This window comes from Lipotes vexillifer, unplaced genomic scaffold (genome assembly GCF_000442215.2).
Source record: "Lipotes vexillifer unplaced genomic scaffold, Lipotes_vexillifer_v1.1 scaffold496, whole genome shotgun sequence".
NCBI classification, from domain to species: Eukaryota; Metazoa; Chordata; class Mammalia; order Artiodactyla; family Lipotidae; genus Lipotes; species Lipotes vexillifer.
The window spans coordinates 3,880,574-3,902,437 of NW_006786690.1; the positions used below are offsets into that span (position 1 = coordinate 3,880,574).

The following is a 21,864-nucleotide window of genomic DNA, read 5'->3' on the forward strand; positions in this document are numbered from 1 at the left end:
ATGGGCCAGGAAGAGGAGCTGCTGAGGATCGCCAAGAAGCTGGAGAAGATGGTGGCCAGGAAGAACACGGTGAGGCTGCAGAGTTCGGGCCACAGCCCCAGCCCCCGGGAGGCGCGGCGCGTGCGAGCCCGGGAGTTCCGGGGGCCTGTGCTGGCTGGACGCCCGGGAAGCGCGTGCGGGACTCGGGGACCGGAGGGAGGCACGGCCGGGGCAGGGCTCAGCGCCCCTTGGGGACTGCTGGCACCTCGGGGTGGGCGTGTGCATGGCCCGGGGCTCCGGGGTGGACAGTGCCGGCCCCAAAGACTGGGCTTGTGCACGTACGCCTGGACCTGCAGGGTTGGGGCCCCTGGGTAGCTTGTGCAGGGCCCGGGAAAGAGAGTGAAGAGACCGGCAGCTGGAAAAGGACTTTCGAAGCCCCGGGACTCGGCGTGTGCAAAGCCCGGGGAGCGGCGGTGACTGCGGGACGGGGGAGCCGGAGACTGGGGAAAACAAAATCCTGGGTGACCCGAGAAGGGGCAAAGAAACTTGAACTGATGAGGGGTGCTGAGCCGCGTCTACGCCGCACCCCGGGAGTGGATCTGGCGGAGAAAAGCGAAGGGCCTCGGATCCCGCAACCCCACAGCTTGAGGCTCCAGGAGCTGCTCTGTTTGCAACCCTCCCTTTCCTTGGCCGAGGGTTGGGGCCCAGGCGGGCGGGGGCCGAACAGGTGTCGGGCAGCCGCTGTGCCCATGGGGCCCGCGGGGCGGGGGAAGGGGGACCGGCTGCAGGCCTGGGCTGCGGGGCGGAGGAGGCTGCGGGGAGAGAGGGGCCCGGAGGTTGCGGGCAATGAGGGATGGAAGCCTTACCTGCGGATCCCTGAGCGCTCAGTGCCAGGAGCCCTCAGCGCTGGCCGACTTGAGGTTAATGTTTGATCCTCCCTGTGATCTTTGCCTCAAGTTGGCTGCCGCCCTGTTGCCTAGACAAGCAAACTTGGCCTTGGGATGGGGAGGGCTGGAACTCACCAGGAGAGGGAAGAGAGAGGAGGGTAGACCAGCAGGCAGGTCCCTCACTTTGCCCTGTCCCAGAGCCCTCCTCCTCCCACCATCTGTAGGCATGTGCTGGAGCAGGACCTGCGTTTCCAGCACATTCTGTAATCCTAGGAGCTTGAGAGAGGGAAGGACCCTAAGGGTGGTTTTAGAGCAGGGAAGAGGGAGAGGTCACTGGATCCATGGAGTGTCAGGGAGCTCTCCAGTAGACACGGGCAGTGATGAGTTGGTGTCCATATGAAGAGCAGAGCCTCAGTTTCTTCATCTGTAAGAAGATACCTACCTCCTGGGAAGGAATGTCACTGGATTTTTGTCTCTGCTGGTGGTGGTGAGGGTGAAAGAGATGTGAAACCCTTAGGGAGACCTGGACTGGTGCTTGGGAAGGCTTAGAGAGTGACTCCTGCTTTTGCACAGCCAGAGGAGACACAGAAACCTGCAGAGTGTCGGAAGCCCCCATTCCAGGATGCTCCAAAGTCAGTGAAACTGAGCCTCAAGTCATCAGGCTCAACTGGGGGCGGCAGAGCCGAGCCCGGGGCTCCTGAACCAAATTCCAACTCAAGTAGACAGGTTATCCCAGCCCTGCCCCTTGCTGACCCCAGGTTTGGGCCAGGAGATTCTGGACCTCTGCGTGAGGGGTGCGGGGGCAGCTTAGGAGACCTGAGAAAGGCACCTTGGCTGAGGAGGAAGGGACCTGCCCTGGCCTCCCCTCACTCCTTTTATGGACCTAGACCCACCACTCTACTTTCCCTCTCTGGCCTCGATTTCCTCTTCTGTGAAATGGGAAGAGGAAATGGTGTCCCTTGGCGAGGATTCCTGTGGAAGTACCCAGAGCTTTCTCCAGGAAAGATGCAAGTCTGGCCTCAGGGTCCCTGTAGCACAGAGCCAGTCTGCAGCCACGTCTGCGCCTGGGTTCTTGGCAGCATCTGGGTGGGCACAGAGCTCTGGGCATGTGACCTAGAAAGGTGGGGCCTGCTCTGGGAGCGAAAGTGGGCCCGCCCAGTGGTGGTTAGGGAGAGGAGGACACACTTCCTGTAATAAGACGGATCTTCCACGTTGCAGCTCAGGCCCAGGGTTTACTGCCAATTACTGAAGTCCCAGCAACTTAGAGCTTTTGTCAGATGCTGGGAGCGCGCAGCAACTGTAACAGCTTCAGACTTACAGCCAAACATCCTCATGATCACAGACAACAAACATAACTACATACATGCAGCCACACACAGTATAGCTAAACAAGTAACTATGAACATAATTACATAAAGGACGTGGTTACTGACCCTGACATGACTGACACACTGACCATTATATTTGCAGAAGGATACACAAAAACAACTACACATATGCCTATGCGTGTGCATACACACAATAAGCTACACCCCGACATGCAAATCTACAAACTGAGCAGACAGCCACACTTACATGTTCAGACGTGTTATGACACGGTCATCATCCCTCACAGACAAATAGACACATTATGCTTCGAGCAGCGTACACACAGCAGCTCCCCACCTGGACCAGAGATACTGCTGGCTGCACATCCCATTCGTGCAAGCAGAGAGACACAGCTGGCAACATTTGCACAAGGCTTTGTGAGTCCAGCTACAACCCAGGCTCATGGCTGTTCTCCAACATGACCCAGTTATACAGTGTGACATGCAGAGGCACACGCCCAGTGGTGAGCTGGAACTGGCTTAACACTGTTGAACTTTCAGGAATTTTGCAAGCCAGTTGTTAAATACAGCCATTATTTTTAACATTAAATTATATGCTTACAATTAAATAAATTATATTAAACACAAAGGTCATAGGGCTTCCCTGGTGGCACAGTGGTTGAGAGTCCGCCTGCCGATGCAGGGGACGCGGGTTCGTGCCCCGGTCCGGGAGGATCCCACATGCCGCGGAGCGGCTGGGCCCGTGAGCCATGGCCGCTGAGCCTGCGCGTCTGGAGCCTGTGCTCCGCAACGGGAGAGGCCACAACGGTGAGAGGCCCGCGTACCACAAAAAAAAAAAAAGGTCATAAATACTCCAAAATCATCACTTCTTTATTATTTTATTGCATTTTACTGTCATCTATGGTCTGGAGGTTATTTACTTCTGTTATATCAATATGGTTTCACATCACACATCTCTTCCCAATACCTCCTTCGGGTCAGTCACAGCATATTGGTATCTTGACATTGGCCATGGGAGGAGTATTGACACCACAGAAATGGGCAAACACTACAAATCAATTTTTTTCCTTTGAGAACTTGTTGTTAAACATTGACCAACATACCACTGCACTTACCCATGTTGATATTTCATGATTGCACACATCTAGCCAGACCTATGTCCATACCTACCTACATGGTTGTATATTGGGTCGAACCCAAACGGCCTAAGTTTGAATCCCAGCTCAGTTCCTATTTCTCTTCTCTGAAACTGGGATAATGATTCTGTAAAAATGGGAATAGTAATAGGACCTACCTCATGGGGTCATTGAGAGAGTTAGAAGAGATAATGCATGTAAAATACTTAGAACCGTGTCCAGCAGATAATAAGCCTTTAATTAGTGATACATGCAGGCTTATGTGCCCACAAGTTCACGTGCACACACATCCGCAGGTCACACCTTGGAAAACAGACTATGAACCCAAGTTCTAAGGGAGGCTGAGGACTGACAGAGGGCAGCTCTTGGGATGTGGCCCAGGAAGACTAATAGGGAGGGGCTTGGTGGCTGGCAGTGCACAGTGGGACCAGGACTCGGGGCATACAGAACACAGTCAGCTGGTGCTCCCCAGGGAACCCATCTCAGGACAGGAGACCGGGGCTGGCTTCTAGGAAGTGGGTGGAAAGAAAGAGAAGGCTGAAATGGGTCAGGGGTTGTTCAGGGCCTGGCAGCCAACAGCTTTTCACATCCGAGTCTCCTTTCTTCCCCTCCCACTCTCCCCCACTGCTTTCTGCTTTCTGCTTTCTTCATTCACTCAGGGAGATGCTCCCTCAGTGATGAGTTCAGCATGCTGAACCCAGAGGTCTCAGAGATTCAGTCCTCTTCACCGGAGAGAAAAGAAAGTACATGTCTACACAAACACTTGTACATGAACGTTCCCAGCAGCTTTATTTGTAATTGCTGCAAACTGGAAACTACCTAACAGTCCCATTAACAGGTGAATGGATAAACAAATTGTGGTATATACATGCAATGGCAAACAACTTAAAAATAAAAAGGAGCTGTGGATCTGTGCTACAATGTGCATGAATCTCAAAATGATTACAGAGTGAAAGAAGCCAGATGCGAAATTCCATTACAGTCACTTTCTATAAAATCCTTAAAAATGCAAGCTCATCTAGAGGGGTTGGGGGTGCAGCAAGGGATGTATAACAAAGGGGCACAAGGAAAATGTCGGGGATGCTGACTATGTCCTTATCTTGACTGTGGTGATGGTTTCAGGGGAGTATATGTATGTCAAAACTCATCACATTGTAGCCTACAACATGTGCGTTTTATTGTACGTCAGTTATACCTCTATAAAGCTGTTTAGAAAAAGCCACTGTCCTCAACCTACAGACGTTCCCTGTTGGGAAGTGAGGGGAGGCATATACAGACATAAAAGCAGAAGCAATAGGCCATGAAGCAATTAATTTTAGAGGAAGAGATGGGGAAGGGAAGAGAATGCCCAGTGGAAGGAACAGCAGAACCAATGGCTGGGGGTCTGGGTGAATGGGTAGGGCTGGACCCTGGCTCAGAGGGGCTTGAACCCAGCTGGGTGGTAGGAGGTGAAGTTAAAGAGCTGGTTTGGGGCAGAAGCTTTTCCTTCTCTCCTTCTGTTCTTCGACCACTTGGCTGCCTGTATCCTGTCACTGGAAGAGTCTCCTTCCTACCTCCTGCCACCCTCCTTCCCACTGAGACCACTCAACGGTCAGAGAGGGGCCTGGGGCAGACCCCACGGGCCTCAGCCCTCACCTTGTGGCCTCCCACAGGAAGGGGCCCTCGACCTTCTGAAGAAGCTGAACAGCTGGCAGATGTCCATCCAGCTACTCCAGGTGGGTGGGGATGGGCAGTGCCTGGAGTGGAGGGTGACTTTGTGGGGTAGGGAAAGACCCTTTAGGGGGAACCCTCCAAGGATGGGGTCTGGGAGGAATTTCTGAAGGGAAGGCGGCAGGATGGGATCTTGAGCTACTCTGGGGGTGGGAACCCAGGCCTTTAGATGATGGCAGGGTAGCTTCTAAGCCCTCGGGGCCCTCTGGGTCTGGGGGAAAGACTGACTTGCTTTCCTTGTGTACCCCAATTCCCAAGGCCCTGGGCCTGTGGGATCCAAGAGGCCAGTGACTCAGGGAGAGGGAAAAGCCCCCCATTTTTAGATCCTCCATGTGTTACGCATGTAGCCCCCAAACTTTACCAGAAGCTCTTGGCCCTGAAAAATTAGCACATACCCAAGCTGTAGTAGCCAGAGCTGTGCCTTAAGCTGAAATTTGAACTCAAAGACACCAGGGGGCAGAGAATGGGGAGGAGTCCTGGTCATCAGCCAGACCCACCACCACTGCTCCAGCTTTTCACCAGAGCCGCAGTTACCCATCCCTGCAGGGCGCTGGGCCTTGGGCACTGACCTCACTCAGGACAGCAGGTCAGGGCCTCGGTTATAAGGTCAGGGTTATTACCTCAGCCACAGGTCCAGGCTGGGACTCGGAAGAGGCTGGGCCAGGGGAAGGGGGTGATTGAGCTGGGGCAGGTCTTGCCAGTTAGGGCAGCCAGTCCAGTGGGTCCTAATTTCCAGACCGGCCACTAACCCTCTCGCTTTGCAGACCACCAGGATTGGAGTTGCCGTGAATGGGGTCCGCAAGCACTGCTCTGACAAGGAGGTGGTGTCCTTGGCCAAAGTCCTCATCAGAAACTGGAAGCAGCTGCTGGGTGAGAGGGGCAGGGTCGCTTGGGCCAAGTTTTCCTCCCAGCACCTGGATGGACGGTGCCCGGCTTATAACAGGCACTCAGTGTATGGTTGTTGAATGACTTAATAAGTGACAGATGGCCTCTAGTGGGACTGCCAGTGCTTGTCTAAACAAGTGGGAGATTTGTAGATGGGTGGGTTTTCCTGTACATGTTCCTATGTATATATATCTGTGTGCTTGTGTGTTTGTATATATCTGTATATACACATTGATATGAATATGTGCATAGGTGTGTGCAGAGGTCTTTCTGTCCCCATGTGTGAGCTTCGGTTTGCACACACATGTGCATATTGGATATGCGCTTGTTTCTAAACAGGTGTTTGTTGGGGGAAGGGGAGGCTATCTCAGTCCCTGACCTTTGCTCCTTCCTCCCCAGGTCCTGGGTTGGGCTGAGACAGAGAGTTAAGGAACAACGTCACCATTTTGTTTTTACACTCCCCAGCACCCCCTAAAGGAGGAAAAGGAGAGGAAAGAGTAAAAGCAAAGAAGGAAAACGGGCTTGACTGTTCAGATTGGAAGCCAGAGACAAGCCTTTCTCCACCAAGGAAAAAGCGAGTGGAAGAGCCCAAAGACAGGTATTTTTTTCTGGGATGGAGAGAAGGGAGCTGACACTTGTCACATCCTATGGCAACACCTCTGTTTACATAACTTCATTTAATCCTCACACACCAGGAGGTGGTTATTGTTATTATCTCCTACAGTGCCCCCTCTGGGGGTCTTCTTGGCTCAACCAGACAGACTCACAAGACCCAAACAGGCCATCCGTGACACAGGCTTTGCCTAGAAGGATTCAGTGACAGGAGATGCACTGTGCCAGCATGGTAGCCTCAGGTGTTTCTCATCACCAAGAATTCTCACAGGAGACCACGCAGCGTCCAGAGCTATTCTCTGGCCCACCCAGGTGACATTCTCAGGTGCAGAGAATGAGACCACAATGGGTAGGAAGCCCCTGACTTAGAAGGCCCACGTCCTAAATCTTATAACAGTCCCATAGACAAAGTTTCCAGGATCCCAGCAAGGGCAATGACCAGTTACAAGAGCAATGACCACTGCACTCAGGGGAGCCCAAAAGCCGTGATTTTCCACTAATCATTTATAGTTCTTTCATAGCCCTTCGTGTCTAGACACAGTTTACCAATCAGTACTCATTTGCACTAGAAGCAACGCTGCCTAGTAGTACAGCTGACGTTCCACCTTTGTCAGGGTTCCAGGTAAATGGGGCTAGGAACTTGTCCACAGAGAAGGAAAAGTGTTTTGTTGGCTCTTTATTCAAATTGCCAATTTGCGACGCGGAAGCTGAAGGTTGGGGAGCAGGGCCTTTCCCAAGATCACTCAGCCATTATGTGACAGAATGGGATTCCCATCTTTGTCAGGCCCCCAGACCTCTGCTGAGGTCTCAACACCGTGCCCATTCCCCTTTGCCCACCCCAGCCAGGGTCCCCCAAAATGCATGACTTTCTGATAGACCCAAACGCCTTATCCATGACGGTAGATAAAAGCCTTCATGGATGGATTAGTAAGTCCTACCTATTCCCTGTGTGACTAGAAAGATCACTTAATTCCTTAGGGAGGGGGTCATCTAATAGATAAGGGGGTGAGACTAGATAACACTGAATGGTACCTGATGGTACTAGATAATACAGATAGTATCGTGATATACCAACATTTTTAACGTACATACATTTTTTTGCCAAGTATATCCACTACAAGGAATTCATTTTAATGAATTAATCAGATTAAACATACAGATGTTATGTTCTGTGTGTAATGTTTTTCAGCTGACATTTCTGAAACATTTTTTCCTCTGAACGCTTTTTAAATGAATATTTATTATAATTCTATGAAATAAGTGTTTTTAGGAAATGATGCAATAAGAGGAGTGTTTCTTGACCAGGAGGGAGATATACCTCCACCACACTACTCCCATTTTTAGTTGTAAAAATAACTGTGGGGCAGAGGAGATGCTCCGTGCTACTCTTCCCACAATGCACAGAATAGTCCTACACACCAAAGAACCATTTATTATGCTCAAAATGCCAATAGGGCCCCCATGGAGAGAATGGAAGAATATTTAATGACGTGGAAAAATATTCACTAAGTATTAAGTGAAGCTGTGTACTATATAGTGTACTATATAGTATGATTCCATTTTTATAAAAATTAAATAAGTGAATTTTATGTACATGCATAGGAAAAAAGACATGAAGGATATACACCAGGATGGTAATAGTGATTGTTTCTGGGTGGTAAGATTGAGAGGTTTTTTTCTTCATCTTCTTTTTTTTTTTTTAAGATGTAATTTTTTTAAGATTTATTTTTGGCTGCATCGGGTCTTAGCTGCGGTATGCGGGATCTTCGTTGAGGCATGCAGTATCTTTCGTTGCGGTGCGCGGGCTTCTCTCTAGTTATGACGTGCGGGTTTTCTCTCTCTAGTTGTAGCGCTCAGGCTCCAGGGTGTGTGGGCTCTGTAGTTTGCAGTACGCGGGCTCTAGTTGAGGTGCGCGAGCTCAGTAGTTGTGGCGCGCAGACTTAGTTGCCCCGCGGCATGTGGGATCTTAGTTCCCTGACCAGGGATTGAACCCGTGCCCCCTGCATTGTAAGGCAGATTCTTTACCACTGGACCACCAGGGAAGTCCCTCTTATTCTTTTTGCAAATTTCTGTATTCCTAATATTTTCCCAATAAATATGTACCAATTTTGAAATGAGAAAAAATAATGAAACCATCTTTAAAAAAAACAAAATTGTATCTGTGTGATTGTAATTAAGAAGAGCTTCATATTCTGTGTTTTACAATAAAATTTTTTCATCTGTATTGGTTTTTTCACAATGATTCTGTATTGCTTTTGAAATCAGAACAACAGTACTTTTAGGGCCTTCCTGGTGGCGCAGTGGTTAAGAATCTGCCTGCCAATGCAGGGGACACAGGTTTGAGCCCTGGTCTGGGAAGATCCCACATGCTGCGGAGCAGCTAAGCCCGTGCACCACAACTACTGAGCCTGAGCTCGCTCTAGAGCCTGCGAGCCCCAACTACTGAGCCCGCGCACCACAACTACTGAAGCCCCTGCGCCTAGACCCCATGCTCTGCAACAAGAGAAGCCACCACAATGAGAAGCCCACGCACCACAACAAAGAATAGCCCCTGCTCGCAGCAACTAGAGAAAGCCCACATGCAGCAGTGAAGACCCAATGCAGCCAAAAATAAATAAATAAAATAAATTTTAATAAATAAATAATAAAAAGTAGGAAAAAAATCACTTACATCCCCACCACCCCAAAACAATCACTATTAATATTTTGGCCTATGTTTTTTCTTTCTATTTTCTCTTTGTTTTCTATAGTCATCATCAATTTTATAGTCTGCTTTTTAAAATGCAGTACTTGTCAAATGATTGTGTAATCTTTTGTATGTTCTATTCCTTTCATTTTGCTAATTTTGCAATTGTATCCCACTTGGAGAAATCCTGATTGGCATTAACTTTTCACATGGTGTGTTTGGTTTTACCAAACGGGTTAGAAGGTTGGCTGCCAGGGATCCTGTGAGCCACCGTGCCCAGCATGGAGTGAGCATTTATTGAATACTGCTAGGTCCAGCTGTACCATTGCAGTCCCCTGTGGAAAATTCATGCTCTGGCTGGTCTGGCCATGTCTGGAGCAACTGTTTGGTTCTGAGCACCTTAGCAAATGAAGCCTCAGGATCTTGTGAGATGTAGTTGAAAGACAGAGGCTGAGGAGACCAAATGGGATACGGGACTAATCCGTGGAATAGCGAGTGCAGACGTCTGGGAACAGATGGCAGCCTGAACACAGGTGTTTCCTTTTGCTCTCTCCCCAAATCCCACTGAATGATCAGCAAAGGGATTTCTTTTAAAGGCCTACAAGGACAATAGGTAATGGCAAGGAGATGGTTGGAAAGCAGAAAGCCAAATTCTGGGCTGAACTTAATCACTTACACACACCCTTAGACCCTGAGACTCAGTATTATGGCCTAAGCGTCATTATCTCACTATATATAAAATGTATGTGCGTGTGTGTGTATACATATATATATATATCCTTCTAGAATTTTTCCTATGCATTTACCCATGAAACACTTATTGTATTAATAAAATGGAATTAAACTCTACGTTCTATTTTGTAGCATTTTCACGTAATATATTTATTTCAACGGTGAGTCACATTTATAAAAAGTTTAGAAAGTCAAACCCAAGAAGAAAATAACAGAAATAACACTGTTAACATTTTGATGTATATCTTTCTCACCTTTTTTAAGAACATATAGAGAGAGAGTTGTATTTTCTTAATAAAATTGGGACCTCACTGTATGTACTGTGTTGTAACCAGCATTTTACAGATAACAACATCCTGGGGCATTGAATTGTTAATGCCAGCTCACTTTTCACAGCTGGAGCTATGAGATGAAGCTGTCACCATGGCTGTGCAGACAGTGGTCCCCCCACCTTGCTGGGAGAATCTAGTGGGCAGGGGTCCTATTTCAGCTCAGTTGATGAACTTCCTTTCTTTTTAGTTTTCTTAATGACAATTCATTATCATTATTTATTATATAAACAGTATAACCACATTAGTAAAATGTAAAGTAAGAATTAAAAATATTTCTTCACAATTTGCCACTTCTGACAAATGAAACAGCTTTCATTTTCTTCTCTTCCCTCCCTGTCCTGATCTACTTACATACATAATTTCCCAATTCCTGTGGGCAGAGTCTACAAACTATTACATCCCTGTTCAGTTATCTTCCTAGTGTATTCTAGGCATTTTCTCATGTTCCTGAATAGTTTTCATAATGATCATTTGCCAAAACTGCAGAATATTTCTGGTTTGTTCTGAAAGGAAAAGCATTGAGGAAGGGCCAGAAAATGGGGAGTCTCGGGAGTTGTGGGGAGAGGCTCACATCTTCCCTCCTTTCTCCCGCTGCAAGAATTTCAGCTTCCGGCTCTGCCTGCACCTGTCTATCCCCATGGGGCACTCGGGGAGGAACCCCGCAGAGGAACTCCCAGGGACTGGAGGGGCATGTGAAGGAGGGTCTCTGCCCCTCTCCCTTTCTGCTGCCTCTCCCTGTGTTTAAGCTGGGGCAAAGGTCCAGAGCTGGATGAGTCTGGTCCACAGGATAATTAGAGCTGGCCCCTGAACCTTCCTCACCCACTGTCTCCCGGACCACCTGGAGGATGAGATGGGAGCTGGAAATCCATGCAGGAACCTTGCATAATCTGGAAGACCAGAAATCAGATACCTAGGATTATGGAGTATGGAGGACAGCTTTGTGGTGGGAACTGCTGGAGGGATGTTAATGATCTAAATTCTTCTTCCCAGCCAGCCCCAAGACATAGGTACTTTTCTCTCCATTTGACAGATGAAGGAACTGATGCTCAGAGAACATGACCTGCCCAGGGGCAGGGCTGAGATTACAAGTCATGTCGTTGCCTCCCTTTTTAGAATGATAAATGTCATATATGTTTATATGCGTGTAGAAAAAGATTTGGAAGGAAGGACATTAAGCCTAACAGTTGTTAGCTCTGGGCAGGTTTCTTTTTCCACTTTTTAAAATATTTCTTTACTGTTCGACTTCATAGCATTCAGCAACAAACATTCATAGAGCACCTACTCTGTGCCAGGCACTGTTCTATTCACTTGGGAGAAGTCAGTTGAATATATTAGATTGGGCCTCCCAGAAGCAGACCCTGAGACACAGATTCAAGTGCAAGAGGCTTATTTTGGAAGTGATTTCAGGAAATGCAGACAGAGGAGTGAGGAAGTGAGACAGGGAAGGGAAGGGAACTGGCACAGGGTGCGTTCATGGGCAGGTAACTGCCCTGGGTCACCAGGGCTTACATCCTGCTGCAGAGCAGTGGAGAACACACCTCAACTTACCCTCTGGAGGGCCGAGGAAGCTGGGGTACTTGCCCACCTATTTCCACGTGTCTGGTTGAGGGCTGCTCCTGGGGCTAAGTCCCCAGCACTTCCTGCCCACCAGTCTACTGGCGCTGGCTGGCACAGAGAACTCCCTGGGGCAGAGGCCCAGGGGATTTTGCAGGAGGAAGCCCTTGGGCCCCAGTGAACTTGGGAGAAGGAGTGCCCAAGGAATGATGTGGGCTCAGCAGAGACAGCATTCACCACAGTGAACAAAACCCACCAAATTCTGCTCTTTCGAAATTTACATGAGAGGTGCTGGGACAATGCATAAAATAAGTAAACAAATAGTCTGTTAGAAGGTGATACTTGTGCTGGAATTAAAAGGAGAGCTGGGGGACTTCCCTGGTGGCGCAGTGGTTGGGAATCCACCTGCCAATGCAGGGGACACGGGTTCGAGCCCTGGTCTGGGAAGATCCCACGTGTTGCGGAGCAACTGAGCCTGCGAGCCACAACTGGTGAGCCTGCGCTCTGGAGCCTGCGAGCCACAACTACTGACCCCGCGTGCCGCAGCCACTGAAGCTCGCGCGCCTAGAGCCCGTGCTCCACAACAAGAGAAGCCACCGCAATGAGAAGCCTGCACACTCTATGAAGTGTAGCCCCTGCTCACTGCAACTGGAGAAAGCCCACGTGCCCTCCCACCTCCCAGGTGGGCTTCGTCATCCTCAGCGCAGCAGGCCTGGCTCCAGGATGCCTTCTCTCCAGCCTCTGAGCTCTCTAGACCAGTACTCATGCTAGCCTACGAGAGTATCTCATCTCCAGTTTCTTTTCTTTCAGGAGAGACTCTGTGGACTCAAAGTCTTCGGCCACCTCCTCTCCAAAAAGACCATCGATGGAAAGGTAAAGGAAGCCATGGGCTTCTCCACCCCAGCAGTCCTGTTCAGCATGTGTGTCTCTCTCTGTTTTACTGGAGGAAGCCCGAGGCAGGGGAGAGGAGGAAACGTCATATCTTATGTTGCCTCTGATTTCTAAGACCACACAGTAAGACTGGGTGGGCCTCTGAATCAGAGGTGTGGCTCCTTCACTGGGGTGGCTGACCAATCACTATTGCCCCATCACTGTTTGGGGAACATTCTCAAGGTCAAGTCGAACCCAGTGAGAACGGGTCTTGAGAGACTGTACCTGGACTGGGATCTCTGGGCTTGGGCAGAACTGGTTAGGGTATCTACCCTAAATCATCAAGTCACTCATTCATCAAATATTTATTGAGGGCCTACTATGTGCCAAGAACTGTTCTAGGTGCCAAGGATATAGCAGTGAACAAAAGAAACAAAAATCCCCACAGGCATGAGGCCTATTTTTCTCATGGGGGAGACAGGTAATACATATGATAAGTAAATCACACGATGGTTCAAAAGGTGATAAATGCAATGGAAAACAATAGGGCAGAGTGAGGGGGATTGGGGAAGGATGGTCACTGCAGTGGTCAGGAGAGCCCTCGCTGAGGAGGTGACCTTTGAGCAAAAACGTGAAAGAAATTAAAGGAATTAGCCTGGCAGACATCGGGGTCATTCCAAACGAAGTGTTCGGAAGTGGGAGTGTGCCTGGCAGGGTCAAGGAGCAGTGAGGTGGCCAGTGGGTCTGGAGTGAATAAGTGAGAGGGGGAGTTGGAAGATGGAGTGAAACAGGAGCCACTGGAGGCTGCTGAGCGTGGAAATTCTATGACCGAATTTATCAGGATCCCTCTAGCTGCTGTGCTAGATTGTTAGGGCCAGGGGCAGAAGCAGACAGACCAGCCAGGAGACTGTGTCCATAATTCAGGCAAGATATGATGGCGGCTTGGACCAGAGTGGCAGCAGTGGATGTGGGGAGAAGTGGGGGACCCCGGGTATATTCTGAAGGGAGAGCTGTCAGGATTTTCTGACGGACTGGATGTGGGGTACAAGAGAAGAATACATGTCAGGATGACTCCAGGACTCTTCACTTGAGCGCCTGCAAGGATGGCGTTGCCATGGACTGGTATGGGGAAGACTGTGTGTACGTCAGGCTTGAGGTGGGAGAGCAGGCGTTCAGGTTTGGATATGTTGGATTTAGGGGTGTGTAAATCGTTCAGGTGAAGAAGTTGAATAGGCAATAGCTTAAACGAGGCTGGAATTCAGGAAGAAATCCTGGGCTGGAAATATAGTTTCCAGTCATTAACGTGTAGATAGCATTTGAAGCCACAAACCTGGATGAGATCACCACGGAGAGATTGTGGATGGAGAGAGGAGTATGAACTGTCATCCAGGAGGGAGGTCAGAGGTCAGAGCAGGAGAAGCAGGGCGAGGGGGGAGCAGGGCAGGCCAGGAAGTGGCTTAGAGGTCTATCAAGGCAAATGATTAAGGTCCAGGGGCCGTACTGGATGCTGGGATGACCAGAGGGAGTGGTAAGGGTGTTGGCTTCTAGTGGAGTGTGTGTGGGAGCTGCCCAGGTATGTTAGGCCTAACGCACCAGTAAGACTGACATTGGAAAGAAAAGAAGAGGCACAAATATTAGGTCGTTTAAGGTTTCATGGAGATAAAACAGGCCTGGGATGTTGATGGGGCTGCTGTGTTGCATCACCCCACCCTGGCAGCTGAGTGCCAGCTCCAGCCATTGAGTGGAGGCTCTCTGGAGTACTTGGAGAGCAAATCTGAGGCTGCATCCTACGTCAGAAGAAAGGAGTTTTGTAGTCGGTTAGCAACATCTGCCATGGGTGAGGCCTAGGAATTGAGGCTCCAGCATCATCCTGGTTCTAAAGCAGCCTCTTCCTGGCTTGCAGACAGCCACCTTCTCGCTGTGACTGCACATGACAGAGAGAGGGAGCTTTCGGGCTGTGATCTCTCTTCTTCTTTTTTCTTTCTTTCTTTTTTTTTTTTTTTGCGGCACGCGGGCCTCTTACTGTTGCGGCCTCTCCCGTTGCGGAGCACAGGCTCCGGACGCGCAGGCTCAGCGGCCACGGCTCACGGGCCCAGCCGCTCCGCGGCATGTGGGATCTTCCCGGACCGGGGCACGAACCCGTGTCCCCTGCATCGGCAGGCGGACTCTCAACCACTGAGCCACCAGGGAAGCCCCTCTCTTCTTCTAATAAGGGCGTTAATCCCATCATGGGGCCCCACCCTCGTGACCTCATCTAAACCTAATTATCTCTCAGAGGCCTCACCTCCTTATACTATCACACTGGCAGTTAAGGCTTCACCATATGAATTTGAGGGAGACACAAACATCTGGTCTATAATATAATGTAATAATGGGAGGGAGGAGAAGAGCACTACTGGAACTTAGTAGGCAGGGGCCAGAGATGCTAAATGTCCCGGATGTGAAGGACAGCCCTGCATAAAGAAGGACTGTCCTATCCGAAAATGAAGCACTGAGCACCAACCCATTTCTGGGTTCAACGTTACAATAAACACATTTGGCATTTGTGTAAGGATTTATACCTTCAGGCTCCTCTCCTTACTTTGCCTTGTGGCCTGGAAGTCTCTTGGCACCCTTCCCATAATGCATTCTTTCTCTGAAGGTCAGTCAAGCAGAGTATGTTTGGCCTTCCAGTAGTTGTGCCATTTCTTGCTGGTTCAGTATTGGGGGTGGGCAACCCAAAGGAAGAGAAGCAAGTCTTGTGAATTCACTTTATCCACTACCCAGACTGTGTCCTGCACTCTCTACCTCTCTATTTTATCTTTCTCATTCATTCATTCATTCAGCAAGCATATTTGTTGAGCACCTTCTTGCAAACTCAGCATCCTCCAGGGGTCAAGGGCATGTTTACACACTGGGTGACTAGTGGAGAGTACCTGCCCGTCTGAAGGGGATACCCACTACCCAACCCCAGCTGGTTGATGCTTTTATGGAAATGCAGGCCCAGAGTGCCATGCCTTCCAATTTTTTAAGGAAAGCTGGCCAATTAGATTTTCATAAGAAACGCCCAATTTTATATATTGGCAACATATTCAGATTTTTCTAAGACACAGTAGGGCAAACAAAACACATCTGTAGCCCCCACCAGTTTGTGGCCTCTAAAGCCAGGCAAAGATACAAACTCATGATCTCTGCCTTCACACAGCTAATCACTAGTGTGGAGGCAGACACCAAAATGCTTGTTTTTCGAAGATATAACGCATAATGGGAACACAGTATCTCAACATGACTGGAGAAGTCAAAGGAGACTTCAGGGAAGAGAGTATTTGTGCTGAGAAGTGAAAGATGAATTGCCTGGTAGACAAGCCAACTGAGGGCATCCCAGGCAGAGGGAATGGCACATGCAGAGGTGTGGCAGTATGAGTGAGCATGGTGCTCGGGGAACTGTAGCTGGAGTACCAGGGGACAGACCACAAAGGCCACCACTGTGACAGAGAATAAGGTTGCACTTTGCCGGCTGCCCTTAGGACCGTTTGTCTTAATCGGTTGACTTTTGTTTTCCCCCCACCGAGCGGTTTCGGCAGGCTTGGTGGTGCAGTAACCAAAATGCCCTCGAGGTGGCGCATAGGAGCAGCAAGACGGGCCTCCAGGTGCCTCTGCTCAGTCCTGGGGCAGGAGGATTTTTTTAAGAAATTGGTGATGTCAGACCACAGGCTGGTGCTGGCACTGCCACATCCGGGGAGCAGAAGGAAGCTGCTGACAAATCCAACACCCCCACCCCCGCCCCCGCCGATGATGCCCTCTCTGCAACTTGGCGCAGTTCCCAATCATCTGCATTGAAAGCAAAGTGAGCGTGGCTGCCTGATATGCCGTCCAGACACGAATCCCAGCCACCCAGCCAGCTCCTAGCCAAGAGGAGAGACTAAGGCTGGGAGTGCCTTGCCAGGAAGGTGGGGGGGAAAATGCAGCAGGCAGCCCAGCCTAGCCCAGGTAAGGGGACTCTGGAAAACTCCCCACTTTTTAGAGACACAGTGAGATGTGTTGAAAAGAATTTGGAAGGCAGACAGAGCTAGATGTGTGGTCTGACTCTGCCATTTGCAAGTTGGATAACCTTGAGAGATTCAGTTTAACTTTCTGAGCCTCAGTCTGTTGAACTGTAAGATGGGGATAACTATGACCCCACCTCTCAAGGTCACTGTGAGGATCAAATGAGATAACGAAATGCTTAGCACCATCCCTAACCCAAATGAGTACTCAATAGATGCATAATGCTTAGTGATAATACTCACACTTAATGTGGCAATCTCTGTAAGTAGTCTGTGTCTGGAACTCCCTTAGGTGCTTTAATCTTCTAAGCAACTCTGTAATGTGGGTACTATTGTTTTCTCCATTTACATGTGAGAAAACTGAGGCACCTAGAGGTTAAGGAACTGACCCAAGGTCAAATAGCTACAAGGTGGTGGTGTCAGACACTGAACCTGGGAGTTTGGCTCTGGAACCTGGGTTCTTAATAAATATACCACCCCAGTGTAGCTGTCCGCAAAATGACAACTGCTGTTAATGTTTCTTACTATTAGGCCTCCTTCCAAAGAGTGTGCTACTGACTCCTGGTGGCTCCCCGTTGATGAGTGCTAGACATTGAGGGTGTGGTGATGGGCACACAGGTCAGTGAAGGGCAGCACCAGGAAGAATCTGGGGCTCCATCCCAGCTGTAGGAGATAGGTTGGCCCAGGTTGTGGGAGTTGACAGATGCTGGCTCAGAGGGAGATCCCCCTCTTAAGCCTAGAGAAGTGGGGCAGCTGGTTTTCCAAAGAGGACCTGCCCCTGCCCATTTCAGCTCTGTCTAGAGCCCTGGATGTGCCTTTCATCTCTTTGTTGCCAACTCCCTCAATTCCTCATCTATTCATTCATTTGGCAGAGATTTATCATGTGTCTACCTAGAGCCTTGTCACAGGTGCTGGAAGACAGTGGTGAACCAGCTGATGGGGTCCTCATACTCTGGGACATGTAATCTGGAGATGGAGGCAGACAGTGTTTATAAACACATAAACAAGTTAATTTTAGACTTGGATAAGTGCTGTGAATGAAAGAAATCAGGTCATGTGCTAGAGAGTTACAGGGCAGGACAGTCGGCTTGGCTGGGGTGGTCAGGGAAGGCCACCCTGAGGATGTGACATTTGAGCTGAGACCTGCCTGGTGGGAAAGCACCAGTCATCAGTTGTAAGAAAAGCTGGAGGGGGAAGAGACTTCCAGGAGGAGGGACCAGCCAGTGCAAAGGCACTGTGGTGGGAGTGATAGGTGTATTTAAGAAACAGAAAGCAGCAGTGCAGTGGGGGACCTCAGTGAACTGTGAGGGGAGTGGGGCATGAGATTAGGTCAGAAGGAGAGACAGGGGCCAGATGTAGAGGGGAGGGTAGGAGGCCATGGTGAGGAATTTGACTTTATGCTGAAAATGATTGGAAACTGTTAGAGGGTCAGAAGCAGGGGAGCGATGGGATCAGCAACCCCCCAGGCTGCTGTGTGGCAAATAGATTGTAAGGAGGGCAAGAGGAGACCAGCTTTGGGGCTATTGTGGCTGTGCAGGTGAGAGCCCAGGGGCCGAGACCAGGGTTGGGTGCAGGGGGATTCATTTTGGTCGCAGGCAGCCCTTAGACTTTAGAGTTTATACCCTTCCCAGCCTTCCCGCACCCACACCTTTACTCCTGCTGAAATCTGACTACAGGAGAGAGCTGGTTGGGTCTCAGCTTCCCTATCCCTCCCTGTGCTCTGCTGCCAGGCAACCCAGTTGTCAGACAGAGCTGGGTAGAATCCAGGGTAAATTAATCTAGAAGAGTAAAGTTCAAATTGCATTAAAAAAAATAAAAGCTAGGGAATCCCTTTGGACAAAATTTTTGGGAATTCAAAATGTAAACCTTGGGAGTTCCCTGGCAGTCCAGTGGTTAGGACTTGGTGCTTTCACTGCCCTGGGTCCGGGTTCAATCTCAGGTTGGGGAACTATGAAAAAAAAAACCCATAAACCTTAAAAGGCCAGAGCCTTCGCTCCTTAGACCACCCCACTTCTGTGGCAGCACTGAGACACCTTTGAGGAACCTCAAGGCTCCAGAGAACACAAAACTCTCAGTGGTCCAAGGGTATCTATGGTGACAGAGGGGATCCAAGGTTAGGACAAATAGCACAAGTTGGGGGACGAGGAGGCAGACGGCAGAATTCACACTGATCAGTGTTCAGCAAGTTGTCGGATGGGATTCTCTTGTAACCCCAGGTTTTTAACACTGGGAAGCTTGAGCTACTCAGCCAGCCTCACTCCCAGACACAATTTCTTGGGCTTGACTTTTCAGAAGCCCAGCATCATCTTCACTAGTATTAAGTACTCTCATATTGCTGTACAACCATCACCACCATCCATCTCCAGAACTTTTTCATCATCTGAAACTGAAACTCTATACTCATTAAATAATAACTCCCCGTTCTCCCCTCCCCCAGCCCCATTCTACTCTATGAATCTGACTACTCTAGGTATTTCATATTAGTGGCCGCTTACAATATTCGTCCTTTTGTATCTGGCTTACTTCACTTATCATAATGTCTTCAAAGTTGTAGCATGTTTCAGAAATCCATTCCTTTTATAGCTGAATAATATTCCATTGTGTTATATACCACATTTTATTCATACATTCATCTACTGATGGACACTTGGGTTGCTTCCCCCTTTTGCTGGCAGCTTCTTGAGAACAGGAAGACAGGAAGCTTCCGGTCTGAGCCATCAGCACAGAGGGACCATTCACGATTGTCAAATGTTAACAAACAAAACAAGTGTTTCTCATGACAAAAGGATCAATAGATATATTATTTATAGAAGACTTAGAAAATATGTATAAGTGAAAGAAGAAAATGAAAATTTCCTATAATCCCATCTCAGAGAGATAATTGCTATTAACATGGTGTTATGTATGGTCTGAATATGTGTGATCCCCCAAAATTCATATGTTAAAGCCCCAACCCCCAATATGACTGTATTTGGAGGTAGGGCCTTTACGGAGGTAATTAAGGTTAAATGAGGTCATGAGGGTGGAACCCTGATCCAATAGGATTAGCATCTTTATAAGAGACACCTTGAGAGTTCACTTGCTCTCTCTCCACCACCTGAGGGCTTAGCAAGAAAGAGGCTGTCTACAAGCCAGGAAGAGAGCTCTCACCAGAAAGCAAATAAACCGACACCTTGATCTTGGACTTCCCAGTCTCCAGAATTGTGAGAAATGAATTGCTGTTAGGTCATGCAGTCTATAGTATTTTGTTATGGCAGCCCGAGCTAAGACACGTGGTTATCCTTCCAGTTCATATATATTTGTGGTCTTTTAAGCCAAAACCAAAATGGGGTCATTCTTAGGCAGTGTATCATAGGAGTTAAGAGCATAGACATTGGAATCCGATAGATCTAGGTTCAAATCTTAGCGTTGTAACTTTAGGCAGATCTCAGTAGTGTAACTCTGTTTCCCCATCTGCAAATGGGGATGATTACAGTATCTACTTCCAAGGACTGCTGTGAGGATCAAATTAGAAAATGCTCCTAAAGTGCCTGGCACAGTTCCTGGCACATGGTTAAAGACAATTCTCTTAAGTGGTGGTAAATTCATTATTCACTGGACTGTAGTGAGGGAACTTTTCTGGTTTGTCTGCTTTATCCCTTGTTCTTAGCACAGTACCTGGAAAATAGGTGCCTAATATTTATTGAATGAGTGAATAGATGGTTCTGTGAGAGCAGATAGAGAGAGCAGCTAGCATGGTGCCTGGTGGATGATAGAGTTATTGGCATCGTTACACTTTCTGTAACCTCTCAGTAGAGCACAGTGGTTGGCTAAGTGCCTAGGTACCAGAGTTCACCCTCTTGGGTTTCAATTCTGGTTCTTCTGGTTTCCAGATATGTGACCTGTCATATTATTTTAAATGCATCTTTAAATGCATCTCTCTCTCTAAAATGCACTTTAAAATATAACTCTAAAATGGGGCTACGTATAATACAGACCTCATGGGGTTGTTAGGAGGATTAAATGAGATGATCCTTGTCAAGTGCCTAAAACAGTACCTTCCGGACTTCCCTGGCCATCCAGTGGTTAAGACTGCACGCTTCCAATGCAGGGGACTCCGGTTCGATCCCTGGTCGGGGAAATAAGGTCCCACGTGCTGCGCAGCCAGAAAAAAAAAAAAGTAGTACTTTCCTCATATGGTTTTTATGAGGATTAAAGGAGATCATCCATAAAAACATCTAGAATGGTGCTCAGTAAATGCTTTATTCACTTAATGTCAAAATGTCTATTACTGATTTTCATCCTCAGATCAAACAGCGGCAAACCGAAAGCAGAGACTCCCAGAACACCCAGCAGCCCCTCGAGCCCCACCTTTGCCCCCTCTGTCTGCATCCTGGCGCCCTGCTATCTCACGGGGGACTCTGTCCGGGACAAGTGTGTGGAGATGCTCTCCGCAGCCCTGAAGGCAGACGGTGAGAGGGCCTGGGCCAGGGACGAGGGAGGGAGGGCTTCCCAAGGTCAGGGAGAGGTGGTCTTTCTCAGCACCCTGAAAGTGGTACAGGATGTTAGAGTCCCCTGTCCAAGCAGGCGTCACTGCCAAGGTCATCTCCAGCTGATGCCTGTGTTTCCCGAATCTCTTTTAGACGATTACAAGGACTATGGGGTCAACTGTGACAAGATGGCATCAGAAATCGAAGACCATATCCTTGAGCTGTGCCAGGGCTGTGGGTGCCTGAACTGTCCAGCGGCAGGTCTCCCAAGTACAAGGGATCCAGGACAGTGAGTGGGCAGTGGAAGGACTCAAGCATAGGCCCCTGCTCTGCCCCTGAACCTGAGTTCTTAATTCTAGCTAACATCTATTAAGTTTGGCACCTGCCGGCCTTTTGATAAGCTGTTTACGAGCAGTACATCATTTCACGTTGAGAACAATCCCACAAGGTAGGTTCCCTGTGGGATTGATCCCATTTTACAGATGAGGTAACTGAGGCTAAGAGCAGCTAAGTTACATGCCCAAGCTCATACAGTTAATAGTAGTGGCAGAGTTGGGATGATTTGAACCCAGAAAATGTGACTGTAGAACCTGAGGGCTCAGACAGGCTGTGTCTTTTTTTTAAGATTTTTTTTTTTTTTTTTTTTTTTTTTGGCATTT

At 48.8% G+C, this 21,864-nt stretch overlaps 1 protein-coding gene across 1 annotated transcript in view; it reads left to right on the forward strand.

Annotated features, from left to right (window-relative positions):
• TCEA3 (transcription elongation factor A3) overlaps positions 1 to 21,864 on the forward strand; it is a 41,791-nt gene continuing 19,927 nt past the window's right edge. The window contains exons 1-7 of the mRNA XM_007459307.1: positions 1 to 69; positions 4,983 to 5,045; positions 5,805 to 5,910; positions 6,391 to 6,523; positions 12,652 to 12,714; positions 21,024 to 21,187; positions 21,359 to 21,415. Coding sequence (XP_007459369.1) covers positions 1 to 69; positions 4,983 to 5,045; positions 5,805 to 5,910; positions 6,391 to 6,523; positions 12,652 to 12,714; positions 21,024 to 21,187; positions 21,359 to 21,415 — 655 coding nt within the window. The remainder of the gene's footprint in view (positions 70 to 4,982; positions 5,046 to 5,804; positions 5,911 to 6,390; positions 6,524 to 12,651; positions 12,715 to 21,023; positions 21,188 to 21,358; positions 21,416 to 21,864) is intronic.